The 24,261-nt window shown below is 40.3% G+C and overlaps 1 protein-coding gene across 3 annotated transcripts in view; it reads right to left on the bottom strand.

The window, feature by feature from the left end:
• Positions 1 to 22,931, bottom strand: part of LOC135550970 (gamma-aminobutyric acid receptor subunit gamma-2) — a 75,544-nt gene extending 52,613 nt beyond the window's left edge. For all 3 annotated transcript variants that reach the window (XM_064982285.1, XM_064982286.1, XM_064982287.1), the window contains exons 1-3: positions 22,506 to 22,931; positions 13,980 to 14,119; positions 11,951 to 12,018 (exon numbers count right to left, since the gene is read on the bottom strand). In XM_064982285.1, coding sequence (XP_064838357.1) covers positions 11,951 to 12,018; positions 13,980 to 14,119; positions 22,506 to 22,621 — 324 coding nt within the window. In that variant the 5' untranslated portion in view covers positions 22,622 to 22,931. The remainder of the gene's footprint in view (positions 1 to 11,950; positions 12,019 to 13,979; positions 14,120 to 22,505) is intronic.
• Positions 22,932 to 24,261: the final 1,330 nt, after the last annotated feature.

Raw genomic sequence — 24,261 nt, 5'->3', positions numbered from 1 at the left:
TGTTGCGTGCTTTGGTGTGTGTGTTCCCAAACAAGGACCAGTTGTGCTCTGAGGCGGCAGATGTTAGTGGGATTTGGAGGATGATGATGCAACAGGGGAAAGAGCCTCAGATCCACAAAGTCCCTTCCACCAGGTGGCTGATGAGATATGTTGTCACGACTGCCATATTGCATCTCCATCCCAAAGCCCTTGCTTGGAAATATACTTCACCAGACTTCCAAGAACCTTGCCCTCATCCAGGCCAAGGTGGTGAAACACAGTAGTGATGACACCATAGGCCTTGTTGATGCGTTTCACCAGACAGGATGTTCTTGTCAGCATATTTGGGGTCCAACATGTACGCTGCGGCGTGTATGGGCTTCAGGCAGAAGTCTTCATGCTTTTTTATGTATTTCAGAACTGCAGTTTCCTCTGCTTAGAGCAACAGTGAAGTGGGCAGGGCAGTATGGATTTCTTATCTTACATCTGCAAGCAGTCTGAATATCAGACAGGATGGTATTGTCTCCCTCAATCCGTGCAATGACTACTGCTATAGGTTTCAGGAGTTTCAGGCTGCTTACCACTCTCTCCCAAAATACATCATCCAGGAGGATCCTCTTGATGGGGCTGTCCATATCGGCAGACTGTGATATGGCCATTTCATGGAGAGACTCCTCCCCTCCAGCAGACTGTCAAACATGATGACAACACCACCCCAACGGGTGTTGCTGGGCAGCTTCAATGTGGTGCTCTTATTCTTCTCACTTTGCTTTGTGAGGTAGATTGCTGCTATAACTTGATGACCCTTCACATACCTAACCATTTCCTTGGCTCTCTTGTAGTGTATCCATTGATTTCAGTGCCATGATGTCCTTGATGAGCAGATTCAATGCATGAACAGCACAGCCAATGGGTGTGTTGTGATGGTAGGACTCCTCCACTTTAGACCAAGCAGCCTTCATGTTCGCAGCATTGTCTGTCACCAGTGCAAATACCTTCTGTCCAAGGTCATTTATGACTGCCTTCAGCTCATCTGCAATGTAGGGACCGGTGTGTCTGTTGTCCCTTGTGTCTGTGCTCTTGTAGAATACGGGTTGAGGGGTGGAGATAATGTAGTTAATTATTCCTTGCCCACGAACATTCGACCACCCATCAGAGATGATTGCAATACAGTCTGCTTTCTCTATGATTTTCTTGACCTTCACCTGAACTCTGGAAAACTCTGCATCCAGCAAATGAGTAGATAAAGCCTGTCTGGTTGGAGGGATGTATGCTGGGCAAAGAACATTCAGAAATCTCTTCCAATACACATTGCCTGTGAGTATCAGAGTTGGACCATTTGCATACACAGCTTGAGCAAGACATTCATCAGAATTTCTCTGACTACGTTCCTCTATTGAGTAAAAAGTTTTAAAAAACCTTCTGATTCCAGGAGGACCATGAGCTGTTGCTATCGATAAGGTGTCAGATTCATAATTTTCACCTCGAATAGAAGTAGAGAGACTTCTGTCAGAGGTTGCTTGTTGTGAGCGCTGAGGGAACTTTGGCCAGATGATTCTGCATCTTTGTTGCATTCTTCACATATGATTTGGCACAGTATTTGCAAATGTACACAGCTTTTCCTTCTACATTAGCTGCAGTGAAATGTCTCTACACATCAGATAGTGCCCTTGGTATTTTCCTGTAAAGATTAGAAAAAAATAGTAAAAAACAAACAAATATAATCAATGTACAGATAAATAGTTAAGCAGTTAGATTAAACAACTCCTTTGTAAAATAAATTTCTTAAAATTAAACATGTATGGAAACGGGTGAATTAACACTCCTCAGTTAGCAGGCTCAAGCAACCGAAAACCCACATGGTAGCAAAAACTGACTAGCAGAAATTGCTAACAAGTTAGCAAATAATTTAAACACACTTTTAATTTAAACACACAAATAATTTAAACACACTTTTCCTATTTACTAGTTAACAAAACAATCATGTATGTCATATAAAATATATTCACCCCACCCAGTATTGTAATCAAAACTTACCAGAAAGCATGTAGTCCTTGACCCAGACAGTGTAGTAGTGTGGGCTCAATAGCATCTCAGTGTGCAAGATCTTGAGAATCAGCTGTACATGGAAGAGTGCACTGCACATGTGATGGAAGAATGCACTGTGCATGCAGAGGATTGCAATTCCATTGAATTGGGGATATTTTAACCAAAACATGCCACAAGACCTAGAATTGCCTGATGTATATCGCACGAAAAAAGGTTCACAGTTATAAGCTAACTTTTTACATGAATTTAAGCAAAATTCCCCAAAGTCCAGGGCTTAACTTCCCATGGAAAATTTCAAGAAACTTACCAGAAAGTTTCCAACCCTTTGCAACCCTAGTCAGGTCCATAAATATTTGGACATTGACCGAGTTATTATTATTTTAGCTGTCTACCACAGCATATTGGAGTTAAATTAAATAATTAATGAGTATGAGCTGAACGTTCAGACGTTCCACTTTAATTTGAGGGTATTAACATCCAAATCAGGTGAACGGTGTAGGAATTGCAGCACGATTTATATGTGGTACCCCCTTTAATGTACCTCACTTTAAGGGACCAAAAGTAATTGGACAATTGGCTGCTCAGCTGTTCCATGGTCAGGTGTGTGTTATTCACTCATTAGTTAATTTACATGTAAGCAGATAAAAGGTCTAGAGTTGATTTCAAGTGTTGCATTTACATTTGGAATCTGTTACTGTTAACCCTCAATATGAAGTCCAAAGAGCTGTCACTGCCTGTGAAGCAAGACATTAATAGGCTGAAAAATCAAAACAAACCCATCAGAGAAATAGCAAAAACATTAGGGGTGGCCAAATCAACTATTTGGTACATTCTTAAAAAGAAAGAACGCACTGGTGAGCTCAGGAACACCCATAGGCCCGGAAGAGCATGGGAAAAAACTGTGGTGGACGACAGAAGATTATTTCGCTGGTGAAGAAAAACCCCGGTGTATCTGTGTCAAAAGTCAACCATCAAGAGAAGACTTCACCAACTATTGATAATCTTCAAAAACAGATGAGACAAAGATCAACTTGTACCAGAATGATGGCAAGAGAAGAGTTATGGAGAAAGGAAGGAACTGCTTATGATCGGAAGCATACCACCTCATCTGTGAAGCCTGGTGGAGGTAGTGTTATGGCGTGGGAATGTACAGTATGGCTGCCAATGGAACTGGTTCCCTTGTATTTATTGTGATGTGACTGCTGACAAAATCAGCAGAATGAATTCTGACGTGTTCAGGGCTATATTACTTGTTCAGATTCAGCCAAATGCTTCAAAACTCATTGGACGGCGCTTCACAGTGCAGATGGACAATGACCCGAAGCATACTGCAAAAGCAATCCAAGACTTTAAGGCAAAGAAGTGGAATGTTCTGCAATGACCAAGTCAATCACCTGATCTGAATCCAATTGAGCATGCACTTCCCTTGCTGAAGGCAAAACTGAAGGCAAAACGCCCCTAGAACAAGCAAGAACTGAAGACAGCTGCAGACAAGGCCTGGCAGAGCATCACCAGGGAAGAAACTCAGCATCTGGTGATGTCTATGGGTTCCAGACTTCAGGCAGTCATTGACTGTAAATGATTTGCAACCAAGTATTACAACTCACAATTTTATTTTTGATTATGTTAGTTTGTCCAATTACTTTTGAGACCCTAAAATTGGGGGGCTATGTATAAAAAAGGTTGTAATTCCTACACGGTTCATACCATCATTTTGACAAAACTCTTAAACTAAAGATGATAGTATACACTTAAAGCACATGTTGATTGTTTCCTTTCAAATCCATTGTGGTTGCGTACAGAGACAAAATTATGCAAATTGTGTCACTGTCCAAATACTAATGGACCTGACTGCATCTGTTTTCAGAAATGTTGGTAAATTAGCTTTTATTAAATCAGTTATGAAAGAGATGTGTTATTTCCACTATCTAATCATGGCATGAGGTTGTTCAATGACAGCAATGTATTTGTTTAAAATCACTTGATGGTTTAATTTCAGAGAAATGAATAATACCGGGTAAAAAATACTCACCCTCAGAGAAATAAGTAGTACTGCTAGGTTTTACACAATCAAATGTAACACATAACTATATTTTCATAAACAACTGTACAAATGCTACATATGAGATCTGTATGTAAAACATTTACATTTGACATTTTAGTAATTTTAGCAGATGCTCTTATCCAGAGCGCCTTGCAGTAAGTGCATTCATCTTAAGATAGCTAGGTGAGACAACTCCATATAACAGTCAAATATACAGGATATGAACAATTCATTCCAGCTAAATAATGGATATATAGCATTTTGCAACACTATATAAATATAATACACATTTAAAATCGCTGAACTAAAAATCAGAGATCAGTAATATTTTACACACCCCTAGGCAATAATTCCTGATGAAAAAACACGAATGTGAAAAATTTGTGGATTTAGAGTTTTGGAACTAAACTTTTAATTTAAACTACAATTCAAAAGTTTGGGGTCACTTAGACATTTCCTTGATTTTGAAAGAAACGCACATTTTTGTCCATTAAAAGGCTAATTGATCATTAGAAAACTCTTTTGCAATTATGTTAGCGCACCTGAAAACGTGGCCAGAAACAACGACCTTTCTTCTGAAACTCATCAGCCTATTCTTGTTCTAAGAAATGAAAGCTATTCCCTGAGAGAAATTGCCACTGAAGATCTTGTACAGCGCTGTGTACTACTCCCTTTACAGAACAACGTAGGCTTTTAAACTGGCTCTAACCAGAATAGAAAGGGTGGGAGGCCCCGGTGCACAACTGAGCAAGAGAACAAGTACATTAGAGTGTTGGATTCTCAAACTAGACACTCTAATGTACTTGTTATCTTGCTCAGTTGTGCACCGGGGCCTCCCACTTAGAGACGTATGAGTTTCAGAAGAAATGTCTTTGTTTCTGGCCATTTTGAGCCTGTAATCGAACCCACAAATGCTGATGGTCCAGAAACTCAAATAGTCTAAAGAAGGACAGTTTTATTGCTTCTTTAATAAGCACAAAAGTTTTCAGGTGTGCTAACATAATTGCAAAAGGGTTTTCTAAAGATCAATTAGACTTTTAAAATGATAAAACACAATGTGCCATTGGAACACATGAGTTATGTTTGCTGATAATGGGCCTGTGTACGCCTATATAGATATTCCATTCAAAATCAGCTGTTTCCAGCTACAATAGTCATTTACAAAATTAACAACGTCTACACTGTATTTCTGATTAATTTGATGTTATTTTAATGGACAAAAATGTACTTTTCTTTCAAAAACAAGGACTTTTGAACGGTAGTGTACATACTGTACATGTTAAATTCTGTGTTGAAATTTAACAATGAATAAAAACTACTGTAGAACACCCTGAGACCCTAAACAGGAACGAGTGTCCTCCAAAACGTTGAATACAAATCACTCTCCATGTTCCACCGAACCCGTTTAGACTGAGGGCAGTTTTACAACTACATGGTAAAACTGCTGTCTGGGATACATTGGCAGAGCACTTTCTTAAAGCAAAACAGCTTCCTTTCAGACCATGAATCCTTTGTTCCTATTAAAGAATGCAGCTACACTGGGCCACCTTGAGCCCCTCAACCTGAAAATGAAATGTTTAACGGGGCAATTAATGGCTTCCCTTGTTTAGCAGAAGCATTATCTAACCTCATATCCTGAGAAGCACTTTGCTCTCACTCTGACAAAACCCTTCCTGCAGTGCTCTCTGTCTCCCATTCAACAGGCCTAGGAAATATATATGAAGGCTATTCAATAGAGCACTGGAGAAAGGAGAGGGGAGTGTATGTGTGTGTGGTCAGATGTGTGTTTGAGAGAGAGAGAGAGAGGGAGAGAGAGAGCGAGAGAGAGGGAGAGAGAGATATACAGAGAGAGAGAGAGAGAGGGAGAGAGAGTGAGAGAGAGATATACAGAGAGAGAGAGAGAGACAGAGGGAGAGAGAGAGCGAGAGAGAGATATACAGAGAGAGAGAGAGAGAGAGAGGGAGGGAGAGAGAGAGGGAGAGAGAGAGGGAGAGAGAGAGGGAGAGAGAGATATACAGAGAGAGAGAGAGAGAGAGAGAGTGTCCTTTACAATTTGTACATTGTTAAAACACTGTATATATATAATATGACATTTGTTATGTCTTTATTGTTTTGAAACTTCTGTATGTGTAATGTTTACTGTTAATTTTTATTGTTTATTTCACTTTATATATTCACTTCATATATTATCTACCTCACTTGCTTTGGCAATGTTAACACATGTTTCCCATGCCAATAAAGCCCTTGAATTGAATTGAGAGAGAGAGATATACCGAGAGAGAGAGAGGGAGAAAGAGAGAGATATACCGAGAGAGAGAGATACCGAGAGAGAGAGAGAGAGAGAGAGAAAGAGAGAGAGACAGAGAGAGATATATACAGAGAGAGAGAGAGAGAGAGATATACAGAGAGAGAGAGAGAGAGAGAGAGAAAGAGAGAGAGAGATATACCGAGATACCGAGAGAGAGATATATACTGAGATACGAGATACAGAGAGAGATATATACCGAGATACAGAGAGAGAGAGAGAGAGAGTTACCGAGATACAGAGAGAGAGATACCGAGAGGGAGAGAGATATATACCGAGAGAGAGAGAGAGAGAGAGATACCGAGATACAGAGAGAGAGAGAGACCGAGATACAGAGAGAGAGTCTCTGAGATAATGGGCTTTCACAGTAAAAAATAAAAAGTATAATAATTTACATTTAACATTTAAGTCATTTAGTAGACACGCTTATCCAGAGCGACATACAGGAGCAAATAAGGTTGAGTGTCTTGCTCAAGGGCACAATGACAGATTTGTAACCTAGTCGGCTCAGGATTTGAACCACCAATTATTAAAGATATATTATGCATAGACTATATACAGGTAATTCGGAAAGTATTCAGACCCCTTGACTTTGTCCAACAAATGTTTACGTTAAAGTCTTATTCTAAAATGAATTAAATAATACTTTTTCCTCATCAATCTACACACAATAACCTGTAATGACAAGGTGAAAACTGATTTTTTTTAAATTGTTGCAAATTTATATAACAAAATAAATAAATGGAATAACTTATTTACATAAGTATTCAGACGCTTTGCTACAAGACTCAACATTTAGCTCAGGTGCATCCTGTTTCCATTGATCATCCTTGAGATGTTTCTACAACTTGATTGGAGTACACCTGTGGTAAATTCAATTGATTGGACATGATTTGGAAAGGCACACACCTGTCTATATAATGTCCCACAGTTGACAGTGCAGGTCAAGGCAGAAATCAAGCCATGAGGTCGAAGGAACTGTCCTTAGAGTTCCGAGACAGAATTGTGTAGAGGCAGAGATTTGGGGAAGGGTACCAAAACATTTTCGCAGCATTGCAGTTCCCCAAAAACACAGTGGCCTCCATCATTCTTAAATGGAAGAAGTTTGGAACCACCAAGACTATTCCTAGACCTGGCCGCACAGCTAAACTGAGCAATCGGGGGCTAAGGGTCTTGTTCAACAAGGTGACCAAGAAACCGATGGTCACACTGACAGAGCTCCAAAGTTCCTCTGTGGAGATGGGAGATCCTTCCAGAAGGACAACCATCTCGGCAGCACTCCACCAATCAGGCCTTTATTGTAAAGTGGTCAGACGGAAGCTACTCCTCAGTAAAAGGCACTTGACAGCCCACATGGAGTTCGCCAAAAGGCATCTAAAGTCTCTCAGACCCTGAGAAACAAGATTCTCTGGTCTGATGAAACCAAGATGGAACTCTTTGGCCTGAATGCCAAGCCTCACGTCTGGAGGAAACCTGGCACCATCCCTATGGTGAAGCATGGTGGTGGCAGCATCATGCTCTGGGGATGTTTTTCAGCAGCAGGGACTGGGAAACTAGTCAGGATAAAGGGAAAGATGAACAGAGCAAAGTACAGAGAGATCATTGATGAAAACCTGCTCCAGAGCTGATGACAGCTTTGAAAATCATTGGAGGGAGTTGAAAGTCCGTGTCGCCCAGCAACAGCCCCAAAACATCACTGCTCTAGAGGAGATCTGCATGGAGGAATGGGCCAAAATACCAGCAACAGTGTGTGAAAACTTTGTGAAGACTTACAGAAAATGTTTGACCTCTGTCATTGCCAACAAAGGGTATATAACAAAGTATTGAGATAAACTTTTGCTATTGACCAAATACTTATTTTTCACCATAATTTGCAAGTAAATTCATTAAAATCCTACAATGTGATTTTCTGGATTTGTTTTTCTCTCATTTTGTCTGTCATAGTTGAAGTCTACCTATGATGAAAATTACAGGCCTCTCTCATCTTTTTAAGTGGGAGAACTTGCACAATTGGTGGCTGACTAAATACTTTTTTCCCCACTGTAAATGATTCCCAGAGTTCAAGTAACAGACACAACTCAACATCAACGGTTCGGAGGAGACTGTTTGAATCAGGCTTTCATGGTCCAATTGCTGCAAAGAAACCACTACTAAAGGACACCATTTTTAAAAAATGTAACCCTTATTTAACTAGGCAAGTCAGTTTAGAACTAATTCTTATTTACAATGACGGCCTACCAAAAAATAAATACAATATAAATATAGGACAAAACACACATCACAACAAGAGAGACAACACAACATTACATAAAGAGAGACCTAAGACAACAACATAGCAAGGCAGCAACACATGACAACATAATAAGAAGATGAGACTTGCTTGGGCTAAAAACACGAGCATCGGACATTAGAGCAGTAGAAATCTGTCCTTTGGTCTGATGACTCCACATCTTTTGGGGTTCCAACTACCGTGTCTTTGTGAGACGCAGAGTAGGTGAACGGATTATCTCTGCAAGTGTGGTTACCACCGTGAAGCATGGAGGAGGTGGTGTGATGGTGTGGGGATGCTTGCAGGTGACACTGTCTGTAATTTATTTAGAATTCAAGGCACACTTAACCAGCATGGCTATCATAGCATTCTGCATCAATATGCCATCCCATTTGGTTTGCGCTGAGTGGGACTATCATTTGTTTATCAACAGGACAATGACCCAACACACCTCCAGGCTGTGTAAGAGCTATTTGACCAAGAAGGAGAGTGATGGAGTGCTGCATAAGATAACCTAGCCTCCACAATCACCCAACCTGTACCCTACTGTGAATGTTTGGGATGAGTTGGACTGCAGAGTGAAGGAAAAGCAGCCAACAAGTGCTCAGCATATGTGGGAACTCCTTCAAGACTTTTGAAAAAACATTCCATGTAAAGCTGGTTGAGAGAATGTCAAGTGTGCAAAGCTGTCATCAAGGCAAAGGGTGGCTACTTTGAAGAATCTAAAATTAAAATCTATTTTGATTTGTTTAACACTTTTTTGGTTACTACATGATTCCATGTGTTATTTCATCGTTTTGATGTCGTCACTATTATTCTACAATGTAGAAAATGGTACAAATAAAATAAAAAACACTTGAATGAGTAGGTGTCCAAACTTTTGACTGGTATTGTATATGTTTTTTTTTATACATTTGCAGAAATAATTAATAACCTGTTTTTGGGGTATTGTGTGTAGATTGATGAGGGGAAAAAGTATTTAATCAATTTTAGAATAAGGTGTAATTTTAGTAAAAGGCTGCCTAAAACTTTACAACTCCGGTGGTCTAAAACCTATGTCAAACTGGGGATTCCATGGTTAAATAAGGTAAAACAATCATTCAATTAATCTTTTATTTGTGTACATGAACTATACTGTACATTGACACATCAAGACCAAAACTGAAGTTTTAACTCAGTTTTGGCCAAATTTGCAAACATCCTATAGACTTCTACTTATCTAGTATCTCTTTTTCCTCCATAGTCTACTGAAACCAGTTTGGAGGATAATATACTGTAAGCCTCCTGCTACCAGTCAGATTCCCATTATAAATGTAGCTAAATTGCTTCCTGTTCAGAATAGGAATTGTGCATGCACAGGTAAGCATTTGTAAACATTGTTATAGCAACGGCTTCCGGTTAAACGCCAACGCCATGACAACTGACCAGAAGGCAGGATCTTGCTATTCTCTTCAGGACATTTCAACTTACGACACAAGCAGGCCTTTCACCAAATGGATGCTGCTAAAAGCTGTGGCTAAGTGAGTCATCCTGCATTCTATACTGTTTCTGCTTTGATACACACTCCAGCATCATCAGTCGACCCATAATCATCCTCTCTTTAGGAAAGAATCCTCAACAACAGCCATGATGTGATTTCATGTGAACGTACCCAGCACTGATTACATCTGAATGTACGGCAATCAATATGGTCTTGACATGCGCGTACACACAAAGGTATACTCAAACACAAACAGACACACAACGCACACATGCAAACACACCCACATAAACACTAAGAAATGTGAGCTGGTTGCTATGGAGGATCAAGGTGATTAAGTCAATCACCACCTTCCGGAGACACCTGAAACCCCACCTCTTCAAGGAATACCTAGGATTGGATAAAGTAATCCTTCTCACCCCCCCCTTAAATGATTTAGATGCACTATTGTAAAGTGGCTGTTCCACTGATGTCAGAAGGTGAATTCACCAATTTGTAAGTCGCTCTGGATAAGAGCGTCTGCTAAATGACTTAAATGTAAATGTAAATGTACTTAAGAACAAGAAGATCAAACAAGTGACTGTCTTTAAACCCCCATGATGACAGTAACAGAGCCATGCTTGTGTTAAAATTTTCTCTGTGGCTTGGCGCTTGCCCATGATGGAGATGAGATTGTTGTGTTGAATTACAATGGAATTGTAACCTTGGCATGGATTTTAACTGGAGTACAATGGGACAAATGTTGTTGCAGTCTCTCTAAGCAATGCAGTCCACTTATCTCACCCTACACACCCTGCCCTATTTTTACAGCCCAGCTTACAGTAACTCCTGTACTGTCTACAAATATCAACAACCATCTTGGAGTAGCTTATTCCATCAAGTTTGTATAGGCCTACTCCATAGAATTCTGGATGTCTTTCCGACAACCATAGCCAAGGCAATGAAACAAAAGCTATGATATTACCTTGCGCAAGGCATCTTAAGTTTGATTTATGCAACAGTCCATGACATGACATGAAAGCAACACAATCAGAACACAATTATGCCATTCATTACATAATGCAATTCATCAACATTACAGCTTTCAATGTATCTATCTATTTTGAAAACAAACTTGGCATGTATTTGTGACATGCTTGGTAAACAACAGGTGTAGACTAACAGCGTACTTACGGGCCCTTCCCAACAATGAAAAACATTTCAAATCAAAAAATAAATGGAGAAATAATAGAACAATAATAACAGAAGGAATAAACACACAATGAGTAACGATAACTAAAGTACTGCACAAACAGCCCTAACTCATCCACCCTATAGGTCTTCACAGCAAAAGCCCTGTAGTTTCCCAGTGAGTAACGATAACTTGTCTATATAAAGTACTGCACAAACAGCCCTAACTCATCCACCCTATAGGTCTTCACAGCAAAAGCCCTGTAGTTTCCCAGTGAGTAACGATAACTTGTCTATATAAAGTACTGCATAAACAGCCCTAACTCATCCACCCTATAGGTCTTCACAGCAAAAGCCCTGTAGTTTCCCAGTGAGTAACGATAACTTGTCTATATAAAGTACTGCACAAACAGCCCTAACTCATCCACCCTATAGGTCTTCACAGCAAAAGCCCTGTAGTTTCCCAGTGAGTAACGATAACTTGTCTATATAAAGTACGATAGCGATAACTTGGCTATATACACAGGGTACATGTACCGAGTCGATGTTCAGGGTTACGAGGTAATTGGGGTGGCTATGTAAATATAGGTAGGGATAAAGTGACTCGGCAACAGGATGAATAATAAGCAGTAGCAGCAGATTTTATATACTCACCATATTGATAGCATTCACTGGGCCAATACTGTTGACAAACATGTCAGTGTGGATCACGGTTGGTTTTACTGAAAGAAGAAAAAACAAGTGTTATGATGCACATTCAATATTCTGTGTTTAGGTATTATTCATGTCTATCTTATTTCAGGGCTAAATAGCTTGTACTACTATAGCAGTTAGTGTGTGCGAGTGTAAAATGATGACACCATGGAGCTGTCCATGGTGCTGAAAACAGACTTTACGTACCCTGCACTAAATACACACTCTCTCTCTCTCTCTCTCTCTCTCTCTCTCCCTCTCTCTCTCCACCATGGTACTGGAGCTTACTGCATGATACTGTACAGATATAGCCTCTTAATAGCGAGCAAGTTTGCTACAGCAGGAAAATAACAGGAAATGTTAATTATTATGTGGACATTTTTGTAGGGTTTGATATATTGTTTGTAAGAGAAAATATTTTTAGGATCCTACATCTGTCCTGAGCCTGAGACGATCTCTGCTTTTCCAAGATATGGATGTGGTAAAGGCTTTGACACACCACAAACACGGCTTCTAGTTTATCTCCAATCACAAACTCTTTCACCATAAAAGGAATGTTACTAGAGATTATATAGTGAGTGAACATAAACTGGCCCCATTTAGTGAGTTTCCGACTGCATAATTGGTGTCAAAAACATAGCATGATAAAACTCAAACTTAAAGCCATATTTAGTTCCAATTGCCAGCTGGTAAATTTATTTATTTGAAAAACACAATAAATATGACCGAATACAAATTAAATAAAAACATAGCTTGGCTTTCTGAATTCCCAGACCACTTTTGAGGATGATAACATTAATGCAGTCGTATAAACAAACTGCTACATTCATCATGGGAATACTCATCAAAGGTGCAATGGTGTGTAAAACCCATAGCCAAACAACAAATGCAGCAAGCTACCGTTTGGACGTCCTCATTTCCTTTGGCTCCAGGATGGCTTCATATTATACCTTGTCTATACCTGCATGCCATGACACACACCATTTCCTTTGGCTCCAGGATGGCTTGATATTATACCTTGTCTATACCTGCATGCCATGACGCACACCATTTCCTTTGGCTCCAGGTTGGCTTCATATTATACCTTGTCTATACCTGCTCCATGCCATATTATACCTTGTCTATACCTGCATGCCATGACACACACCATTTCCTTTGGCTCCAGGATGGCTTCATATTATACCTTGTCTATACCTGCATGCCATGACACACCATTTCCTTTGGCTCCAGGTTGGCTTCATATTATACCTTGTCTATACCTGCATGCCATGATTTCCTTTGGCTCCAGGATGGCTTCATATTATACCTTGTCTATACCTGCATGCCATGACGCACACCATTTCCTTTGGCTCCAGGATGGCTTCATATTATACCTTGTCTATACCTGCATGCCATGACACACACCATTTCCTTTGGCTCCAGGATGGCTTCATATTATACCTTGTCTATACCTGCATGCCATGACGCACACCATTTCCTTTTTAGCAGATAACATTGCAGCCTGCGTCCTTGTGATATCATAATACGATGTCATTCCCCACACATCTCTCTTGTTAGCTAGTTTGCTATACATAGACTGCAGCAGCATTACAATTGAATGAGCTGCACAATGGACTTGAAAAGAACTGTCCACAATCTGCAATGAATCCAAATCCCAGTTTTCAGTGCATGGTAGCAATCCCAGTTTTCAGTGCAACGTACCACTCTTGGTAGTTGTTAGCTAATTATACCCAGTGTGTAGTCTGGGAGATGACAGGGTGCAACATCATATCATGTTTGATGGTAAGATGGTGGCGGCTGCCTCTGTAAGTCTATTGTAGCTGTATGCATTTTCTGCCTGTCTGATGATGGTGTCTGCTCATCATTCATGGCCTGTAATACTGATGTAGATAGATTGTGACGAAGGCGTTGATGCCAATGGAGATTTGGTCTTTGGGGAGGGCGGCCATAGCAGCAGCAGCCAATCAGTGTGCAGTGGTATGACTCCTACCTCCTATATCTGGTCGCAGTTTGTTATCGTAGCCATCTAGTAGGCTGTTTAGGATGTTGGTGACATCGCTCTCATACACTTTGGGAGTCAACACCCACGTTTTGTTTGTCACATCATCGTCATTTTCAGTCTGGAGGGATCTGGGAAGAGAAAAGGGGAACAGAGGAAATATGAAGCAAGGATTTTTCCCATCAGCACTATAAACAGCAAGGTAAAATGAAAAGAGAGAGAATCTTGTTATGCTGTCAATATGTAAAGCAACAATCCACAACAACAGCACAGAAAAGACCACTAAATCATACTAGGCTAAGCTTGCTATGCGTTTAGGCTCCATTCTTTCAAATGTGCACTGCCCGCTGGTTGAAATCAAAGGACAAGGCTGAAACGGGATAAAAGGGCAGAACTCCTGCTGGTTGCCACTGATCTCTATGTGATTCCCTACATGAAAATCCTCACAAAGTGACACCAGCCCCACAGTGCAGCTGGAACTGAGAATAACGGCAATGAATAGTAGCATAGTGTTCAAAAACAAAAACCCAGTTAGGAGAGAAAGACTGTTACCCAGGCCCTTTCAGAACGCTGAAGAAATGCACGGTGCGAATAGTGGACCTGACATTGTTCCTTTGAGTGAGATTTTGTAATAGAATGATTGTTCTCTGCTCTCTTGTCAGTGCTTGAACAGAAGGGTCCGTCTTGTGAGTCGGCTCACCTCTGTAACATGTCTTAACCAAGAGTGCCATATTCACCAAAAACACAGTCAGGAGAGAAACATGGGGAGAGAATGTTCTGGTTACTCAGGCCCTTTCATAACACAATGAAGAAATGCAAGGTACAAACAGTGGATCTGTTGTTCCATTTGTGAGATTTCTTCTTTGACATTCCTTGGTTCTCTGCTCTCTTTTCTGTACTCAAGCAGAAGAGTTAGTCTTGGGAGTTGGCTCACCTCTGTAAAACATCTCAATGCATTACAATGTCTCAAAAATCCTAATGGAAATGTTCTTCACTCAGCCAAGAGCCAGTTAACTGAATTACACATTGAATAAAAGTGTTTTGCAATGGGGCTGGGATACTGAGGCTGGAGGTGTGAATACACCTATGATGGTACATTGGAGTGCAGCACAGATGAGTCTTATCTAGAAGTGCTAATGACAACACACTGTCATGAAGTGTGTGATTAAACTAACAAGCACAGATTCAGGGCTCTGGGAAGTTGTTACCGCCAATGGCATGATAGATGGAATATGAAGGATTTCCATTGTGTCAGTACGTACTGTACCAAGAGCTTTACCCAACTCAGTAACCATGGAATCCGAGGGATACTGTATACAGTGGGGCAAAAAATATTTTGTCAGCCACCAATTGTGCAAGTTCTCCCACTTAAAAATATGAAAGAGGCCTGTAATTTTCATCATAGGTACACTTCAACTATGACAGACAAAATGAGAAGAAAAAAAATCTAGAAAATCACATTGTAGGATTTTGAATTAATTTATTTGCAAATTATGGTGGAAAATAAGTATTTGGTCACCTACAAACAAGCAAGATTTCTGGCTCTCACAGACCTGTAACTTATTCTTTAAGAGGCTCCTCTGTCCTCCACTCGTTACCTGTATTATTGGCACCTGTTTGAACTTGTTATCAGTATAAAAGACACCTGTCCACAACCTCAAACAGTCACACTCCAAACTCCACTATGGCCAAGACCAAAGAGCTGTCAAAGGACACCAGAAAGAAAATTCTAGACCTGCACCAGGCTGGGAAGACTGAATCTGCAATAGGTAAGTAGCTTGGTTTGAAGAACCAACTGTGGGAGCAATTATTAGGAAATGGAAGACATACAAGACCACTGATAATCTCCCTCGATCTGGGGCTCCATCAGTAACACACTACGCCGCCAGGGACTCAAATCCTGCAGTGCCAGACGTGTCCCCTTGCTTAAGCCAGTACATGTCCAGGCCCGTCTGAAGTTTGCTAGAGAGCATTTGGATGATCCAGCAGAAGATTGGGAGAATGTCATATGGTCAGATAAAACCAAAATATAACTTTTTGGTAAAACTCAACTCGTCGTGTTTGGAGGACAAAGAATGCTGAGTTGCATCCAAAGAACACCATACCTACTATGAAGCATGGGGGTGGAAACATCATGCTTTGGGGCTGTTTTTCTGCAAAGGGACCAGGATGACTGATCCGTGTAAAGGAAAGAATGAATGGGGCCATGTATCGTGAGATTTTGAGTGAAAACCTCCTTCCATCAGCAAGTGCATTGAAGATGAAACATGGCTGGGTCTTTCAGCATGACAATGATCCCAAACACACCGCCCGGGCAATGAAGGAGTGGCTTCGTAAGAAGCATTTCAAGGTCCTGGAGTGGCCTAGCCTGTCTCCAGATCTCAACCCATAGAAAATCTTTGGAGGGAGTTGAAAGTCCTAGTTGCACAGCAACAGCCCCAAAACATCACTGCTCTAGAGGAGATCTGCATTGAGGAATGGGCCAAAATACCAGCAACAGTGTGTGAAAATCTTGTGAAGACTTACAGAAAATGTTTGACCTCTGTCATTGCCAACAAATGGTATATAACAAAGTATTGAGATAAACTTTTGTTATTGACCAAATACTTATTTTCCACCATAATTTGCAAATAAATTAATTAAAAATCCTATAATGGGATTTTCTGGATTTTTTTTTCTAATTTTGTTTGTCATAGTTGAAGTGTACCTATGATTAAAATTACAGTCCTCTCACATATTTTTAAGTGGGAGAACTTGCACAATTGGTGGCTGACTAAATACTTTTTTGCCCCACTGTATGGTGACACCACCAACACAGTAAGACTTTATAGAGGGATTCAGGACAGCTTGGATCTTTTGGCCTATCTTGGACATTGTAAATGGACCTGATGTCGAATCAAATCAAATTTTATTTGTCACATGCACCAAATACAACAGGTGTAGACCATACCGTGAAATGCTTACTTACAAGCCCTTAACCAACAATGCAATTAAGAAAATATTTACTAAATAAACTAAAGTTTAAAAAAACAAAAGTGACTATGCATAGATAATAAACAGCGAGTAGCAGCAGTGTAAAGTCTGGGTGGCCATTTGATGAATTGTTCAGCAGTCCCCTCTGTTCTAATAATAGAACTAGAATGAAGATTGAAATAGTTAAACATACTTGTTCTGTGGTTCTACTCTACTGCAGAGTCAATTGAACCAATAGCATTCAGGTGCTGTTCCTACTTTTCTGCAGAACCCAGTTGTCAACGGAAATCCCCCAGAGACGGCTGGATGAAAGAGAAATCTGTGTATGTCCCCCAGACAGATCTAAAGTATCCGTGGCTAATTTGGTAATGGGAGGCCCATAATAATGTACAACTTAGAATGTGACACTGGAGTACAGTAATGTCATTGTAGCTACCCCCATTGAGAACATGCTACAGCTGCAGGGCCTAGCTAACCACAAGAGGACTGTTTCCTATACTGAAAGGTTTAAATTGGCCTTTATCGCAGTTGCATCATGTGAAAACTGCTATCAGATGTATTTTTTTATTCACATTTTCCTCACGTACCAGATGAAAGACAATTCCATTGTCTTCAGAAAAACAATTAGGATGTATTTGAAAACACTCCTTAAAGTAGTTCTGTTAAATATGATCTCTAATTGAATTCTTATCGTCAACACCAATGATTCATAAAACATTTTTTTTATTTTACCTTTATTTAACTAGGCAGTGTAGCCTAGTGGTTAGAGCGTTGGACTAGTAACCGGAAGGTTGCGAGTTCAAACCCCCGAGCTGACAAGGTACAAATCTGTCGTTCTGCTCCTGAACAGGCAGTTAACCCACTGTTCCCAGGCCGTCATTGAAAATAAGAATTTGTTCTTAACTGAATTGCCTGGTTAAATAAAGGTAAAAAAAAAAAAAAAGAGTCAGTTAAGAACAAATTGTTATTTACAATGACGGCCTACTCTGACCAAACCTGGACGACGCTGGGCCAATTGTGCGCCGCCCTATGGGACTCCCGATCACGGCAAGATGTGACACAGCCTGGATTTAAACCAGGTACTATAGTGATGCAGTGCCTTCAACTGCTGCGGCACTCGGGAGCATCGATATCCAAATACCAGTATAATCTACAGACCCCCAAATCAGTTACTTCAACATCAGTTCAAATACTACAAACAATTCTGTGATGATTTGATGTTAACTTTAAAAGTATATATTTGAGCATAATGTTATCAGGTGGGAAAATCACTGCTTGTCTGTTGATAGTAATTATGTCACGTTTCCGTAAGCTATCATTTCCTGGGTTTGTGTCTGGGGCTAATGAGGCACAGCCCGTCCCAACTCTCCTCCTATCCAGCCACACACAAGACACATCACTGAGCACCATTCTTACAATCACTACAACAAATGAAGACTCATTACGGTAGCTAACACTGACAGCCTTAACGTAGTCCTCGCACCATTTTGCTTGTTATCGCCATAGAGAAGGTACTAGGATCTATCCCTGTGGAATAAGATGAAAATGCCTCTGTTTGTTCATTTCTTGGAGGGTAAGATTGCAGTTTAGCTGACATTTTATAAAATGGCCTCACGGTGCTCTGTCCTGAGGACACAGAGCTATTAGTGACAGATCACCTGACCTGTGGTGACCTGGTACTCCCTAATTAGCTCACCTCTGGCATCAGCTCTATTTGTGTACCCAGCTAAGCCTAACTAAATGGGATCAGACAGATTAGAAACATTATGATTGTTTAATGGGATATTTTGGGATTTGGGCCATTTATCTACTTTCCTGGAGTCAGATGAACTCGTAGATACCATTTTTATGTCACTTTTTATGTCTCTTTTATGTCCAGTACGAAGGAAGTTTTGCAAGCCAATGGTAACTAGCATTAGTGCAATGACTGGAAGTCTATGGGTATCTGCTAGCATGCTAGTTAGTAATGGTGCTAGCGCAAGTTAGCAACCTCCTTTCAAACTGCAAGCAGACATAAAAATGGTATCCACAACTTCATCTGAATCTGGGGAAGTAGATAAAGCGCCTCATTGTCAAATTCCCTAAGTATTTTAAGTATTGTTTTCCATCAATTATTAAATACAGCTTAGGACAGATAAGGCTAATTTGAGAGGCACAAGACTGTTGATTCCATTTGTATTAACCCCAGGAGGTTGGTGGCACCTGAATTGGGGAGGACGGGCTCATGGTAATGCCTGGAGCGGAATCCGTGGAATAGTATCAAATAATCAAACACATGGTTTCTATGTGTCTGCTGCCATTCCAATCCCGCCGTTCCAGACATTAGTTCAGATAAGAAAAAGGACCAGTTGGTCTACAGTACACAGAGGGAAAGAGGGTGTCCTGTTTCTTTACAACTCGCATGGGATGGCAAATGATACCAGTCAAAATCCAAAATCCATTATTAAAACAGAGCAGTTCAATTGTAAAATGGGACTACAGAGGCCTACTGAAATTCTAGACACACTGAGCTGCGTGCAGGTAGGAATTGAAGGAAGCAGGTGATATAAATGCTTTTGAAAAAGTTGTATTATCCCCAGGTCACCCACTACAGTAGGCTTATTCCCTGTGCCTGTTGGAAAGAAACGTGCTGTTTAGGATTAAGAATAGGCCCAGCGGCCTGTATCCAAAGTGCTTTCCATAACAGTCACTTCAATGAAGGCTGGTAGTCACACAAGACACCTGTAGATCACAGTAATAGACATCCTGAGGGGTTATACTGTAGATGCAGTTTGTCTGACATACATTACATGCCAAAAAGTATGTGGACACCTGCTTGTCGAACATCTCATTCCACTAACTTGAAGGGGTTTCCACATACTTTTTTTTCCATGTAGTGTATTGCTTGTGTGTTTTTGTCCATGTAGTGTATTGCTTGTGTGTTTTTGTCCATGTAGTGTATTGCTTGTGGGTTTTTGTCCATGTAGTGTATTGCTTGTGTGTTTTTGTCCATGTAGTGTATTGCTTGTGTGTTTTTGTCCATGTAGTGTATTGCTTGTGTGTTTTTGCCCATGTAGTGTATTGCTTGTGGGTTTTTGTCCATGTAGTGTATTGCTTGTGGGTTTTTGTCCATGTAGTGTATTGCTTGTGTAATCACAACATAGTCTACAGTCATGGACAGTTTAACCCAATGGGCAACATGGGCCGTGCTTCTGGCATGCTAAACAGCATGCTAAACAGTGACTTACTTGATTTAATCCCTTGGCTCCTATAATAAGCATCGGCCATTGATGATTGTCCTCCATATGCTATACTGTAGTTGTGTATGTTTGCTTCTTTGACAACAGTTGGTGAGTATATCAAATGATAAGAAAGAGAGGACACACTGAGAGAGACAAATGAACAATACACGTATGTTGAGTATGGTGGGTCTGCAATAGGTAAACTGTTTGACAGTAGTGTCATCCACCTATACCGAAATGCATGCAATGTTGTCAGAAATGATATTTGAGCTCTGACTTGCAAAGCGCTGACTTGACCATCCACTACAAGTTGTAAGTATGATTGCCAGAAATGGTTGCAATATGGATCAAGCACTACACATACCCTTTGATAAGGCACACCAATGTGATAAGGCTTAATACACCTATGCCCATTGTTTTGTATGGCCCCGACCTAGGGCCCACCTTAATCCAGCACTGTCTGCACATAGATTATTAGCTATTCATATTGTGATAATCCACTCAACGCAGATCACCTAACCTGTGATGCTCTATTGGTCTTTTGGAAGCAGAGACATCACAACACAAGCTGCCCGGGTGGGTTGGGGTCGAAGGGAGGTCCACCAGACTACAGGTAATCTCTCATTGTTGGACTACTTCCTGCTGGCAAGGCTTTGGCACTTTCTGGGTTTACAGATACTCCTTGGGGATTAGCTACATCAGAAGGCATGTGTTTCCCCTGGGTGCCCTATCAGTGGCCGTGGAGCATGGCCCAGTGTACTGTAAACCAAGTAGTTGGAGTGAAAGTTGGATGAGTATGTTATTACTATACAATTAATACCAGAGATCCTGAGGTGCTCACGAAGTCACTAACAGTGGTTATAGAGTTCATCCTCATGTAATATATATATATATATATTTTATATATATATAAAATTCAAATAGATAGTAATACAATTGTAATAACAAATATATCCCTCAAAATGTGTCAACATAAAATCCCTTAGCCAGTTGTTAGGACAGTTCAAACCTTATGTTGTACCTAGCCATGCCAGCCTATATATGCAGTGTTGCTCTTTCACAGGGGCTTATGTGTTATGACTACCTAGGATGCACCCTTATGTTGCCTTTCTCTGATAACCATGAGCTGCAGTCAAGGTGAGCTCATTACATTTCATGCGACTTATTTAAGTGTTCCCAGATGCATATGAAAAGCCTTGCCTACTGAATTCTTGAGAACAGAATCCTTTTAAATTAGGTTTGAATCATGTTAAAGGCGGGCATATGTGTGAACACAATAGAAACACACAGTGCAGACATCTTGATCTAGGCCAGAGACTCCATGGCCGCGTTTTCTACGGTGGTGATTGAATGAAGACTGATCTATCACCCTCCATTTTTCACCCTCAGGCAGCACACAAGACAGAAGCGATGTGAGCCCTTAAACCATCCGCTTCCTTCTCAAGTGTTCATATTTTATTGGTGCAATGGGTGCCTTTTCGTGACAAGTCAATTGAGCATTTCTTTCTACAGTGGAGTTAGCAGTGATCAGAGATAGTCCATATGTGTCTCTCTATTGTTGCCTTTATCACACTGCTTCTATGTAAATATAAACGTCTACCATTTTGAAAAGTCGTGATTTAGATACAGGAATCAACAATTACTTTTGAATCATGATTTTAATGGCTAAGGGGGCGGTACATATGAGACCAATGGGTTTCATTGAAGTTCTACATCCATCACCTTAAAAACATTCTGGGAATGAGGACGTTTTGGATCTTGTAATATATAAGGTTCATGCATCAATAGGCTACGTCTTCACGTGCCATTTATACAGTACATAAGCATAATCATTTAGAATGATATGGTATGCTATGCATCTATTTTCAAGACATTAGCTTTACATATTGTTCACATCTGAATTGCTTTGCCCAGTAGCCTACATCACCATTATAATATTCATTATACAGCGAATAAACCCGTGGAAATAATGGACATCCTTCCCTGACCACTGTTTTTTTTCTAACCTCCCAAAAACACGACTATATCTATTGGAGTCACATTAAGCATTACAGTTACGGATCCAATACCACTCATCCAAAGTGCCAACAATGTGCGAAATACATTCCTTGACAAGTAACTAAACGAGCCCTGGTTCTGTAACAAGCCACCCTAATAAACGGCAGGGTGTTATCCTGTCCGATAGAAAGCATCAGAGGAAAACATAAGATTGAAATAACTGGGCCGGACTCTCATTCTAGTATCCAAAAACTAAATATTTGCCCGGTCACACATGTATGTGTCGACGGCATTTTAATAAAAGCCTGGTATATTTTCTCCTTACCTTGTAGGAAGATTAGCGAGTAAAAACACCCAAAGAAATAGCTTTAGAGAGAAGGAAGGCTTCGCCATCGCTTTCGAGCATTTAGATGCTACATTTGGAGGAGCAATGATCACCATCTTCTTTTCGTCTTTATTGCAGATGGACTACTGTCTATCCTCACTGTGGTACATCACGCACATAGCATAGGCTAAACAACTTGTGTTAGCGTTCGGTTCGGAAAATGTAGACCCTCTGCGGTGTTGAGCAAAACGGCCACAAAACCGATTGAATCTAATCAAGCTTCCCCGAATTTAAGAAATAACTGTAACAACTACATAAATACAGCGGCAACGGAATAGCCTCAAATCCAGCAACTGAGAAATATATTGGAGCGTCAATCTAAATCTGAATGCAGATTAACTCTGGGGTCAAAGAGGAATTGATGCACGTTGCCGCAGCACAGATGAACACATGCGTGGTTTCATTGCGCGGATGCAGAGCTGTAGAGAAAAAAAATAAACCTTAGCTTGCTACTTTACTTAAAAATGTACCCTAAATCGTTTTTTTTGTGTGTGTTATTTCCATGAAATAGAAATGCCGCATTATATGTTTAGAGGGAGTTGTTGGTTTGATACGGTTTTGAATTGTGTGCGATTAAATAAAGCCAGCGGTGATAATTAGGCTATAGGTAAATCTTGTCCATTTTAAACAATTATGTGAACACTATGTAATTCATTGAGCTGAAAGATGTGATCTAGCGTATTCTATAAGCGACTCGTCACCACCACGGACAGATCGTTCTGCTTTCAGCACCCCCGGGAAAATGCAAACTTGACCGTCTGGCTTTCCCTGTAAGCAAATTATTGAGTTGATTGATTCATTGATTTATTGATTGATTATAACAGAATAATCAATAATTTACTATCTTTAACAAATATATATATTTCCGTAGTAAATAACGTGTTTAATACTTTTTAGTTGTCAAAGTGCGTGATACTGGCTATTTTGTCTTGGTCTTGGAGGTTTGTAGTTCAGGGCTATTTTAACAACCCACCCTGTCTTGTTGTTAATTGTAATTTACTCTCTTTTGGAGAGTCTCCAAATTTGTTCAGCACATGGATTAATGTCTATATTTATGTTCCTATTTGCTGTAATTCATTCTGAGGTCTCAGTTGGTTAATTTACAACAATAACATAACATCAGATAATAGGCTATCCTTTGTTTGACAAATTATCTGATTCAGTCTGGGTCATTTCAAACATAGGAGACAGTAAACCCCAAATGGTCAGTCCCAGTTTACTTTTGCCTGAGGGAGGAACCCCCCCCCCCCCCAAAAAAAAATGTTGAAATATAATTCATGCACATAATTATGATGTTTGTGACGTCAAAGGCTTCACGTGTGCTAAGCTTTGCTTCTCTCCTGAATAAACTGTAGTAGGGGTATATAAGCAGCAGTCACTTAAAGTTTGCCACTTAGTCTCTGATATAGAGAAGCATGATGCTCCCTGGAAGCCTATGTACAGTACACTGTCCACATGCATTCATTTGTTGAACACTGGCACATCTAAGCATCAAAGTGACAGTACAGTAGCCTATATTTCGTACAGTACCTTATATTTCTGTAATGCATTCCACAGGAAATTGCTTCAATTCAAGTACAACAAGATATGATATGTATTGAAACACCATGGGACACATGACATTTGAACCTGCTGTATGTGCTGTCCTGTACTGTCCTGTAGGGTTTTCCCCTTCACAAACCAGCCATTCAAATTT

The sequence above is a fragment of the Oncorhynchus masou genome, chromosome 12 (genome assembly GCF_036934945.1).
Source record: "Oncorhynchus masou masou isolate Uvic2021 chromosome 12, UVic_Omas_1.1, whole genome shotgun sequence".
Lineage (NCBI taxonomy): Eukaryota > Metazoa > Chordata > Actinopteri > Salmoniformes > Salmonidae > Oncorhynchus > Oncorhynchus masou.
This window is presented reverse-complemented; position numbering and strand designations above follow the sequence as displayed.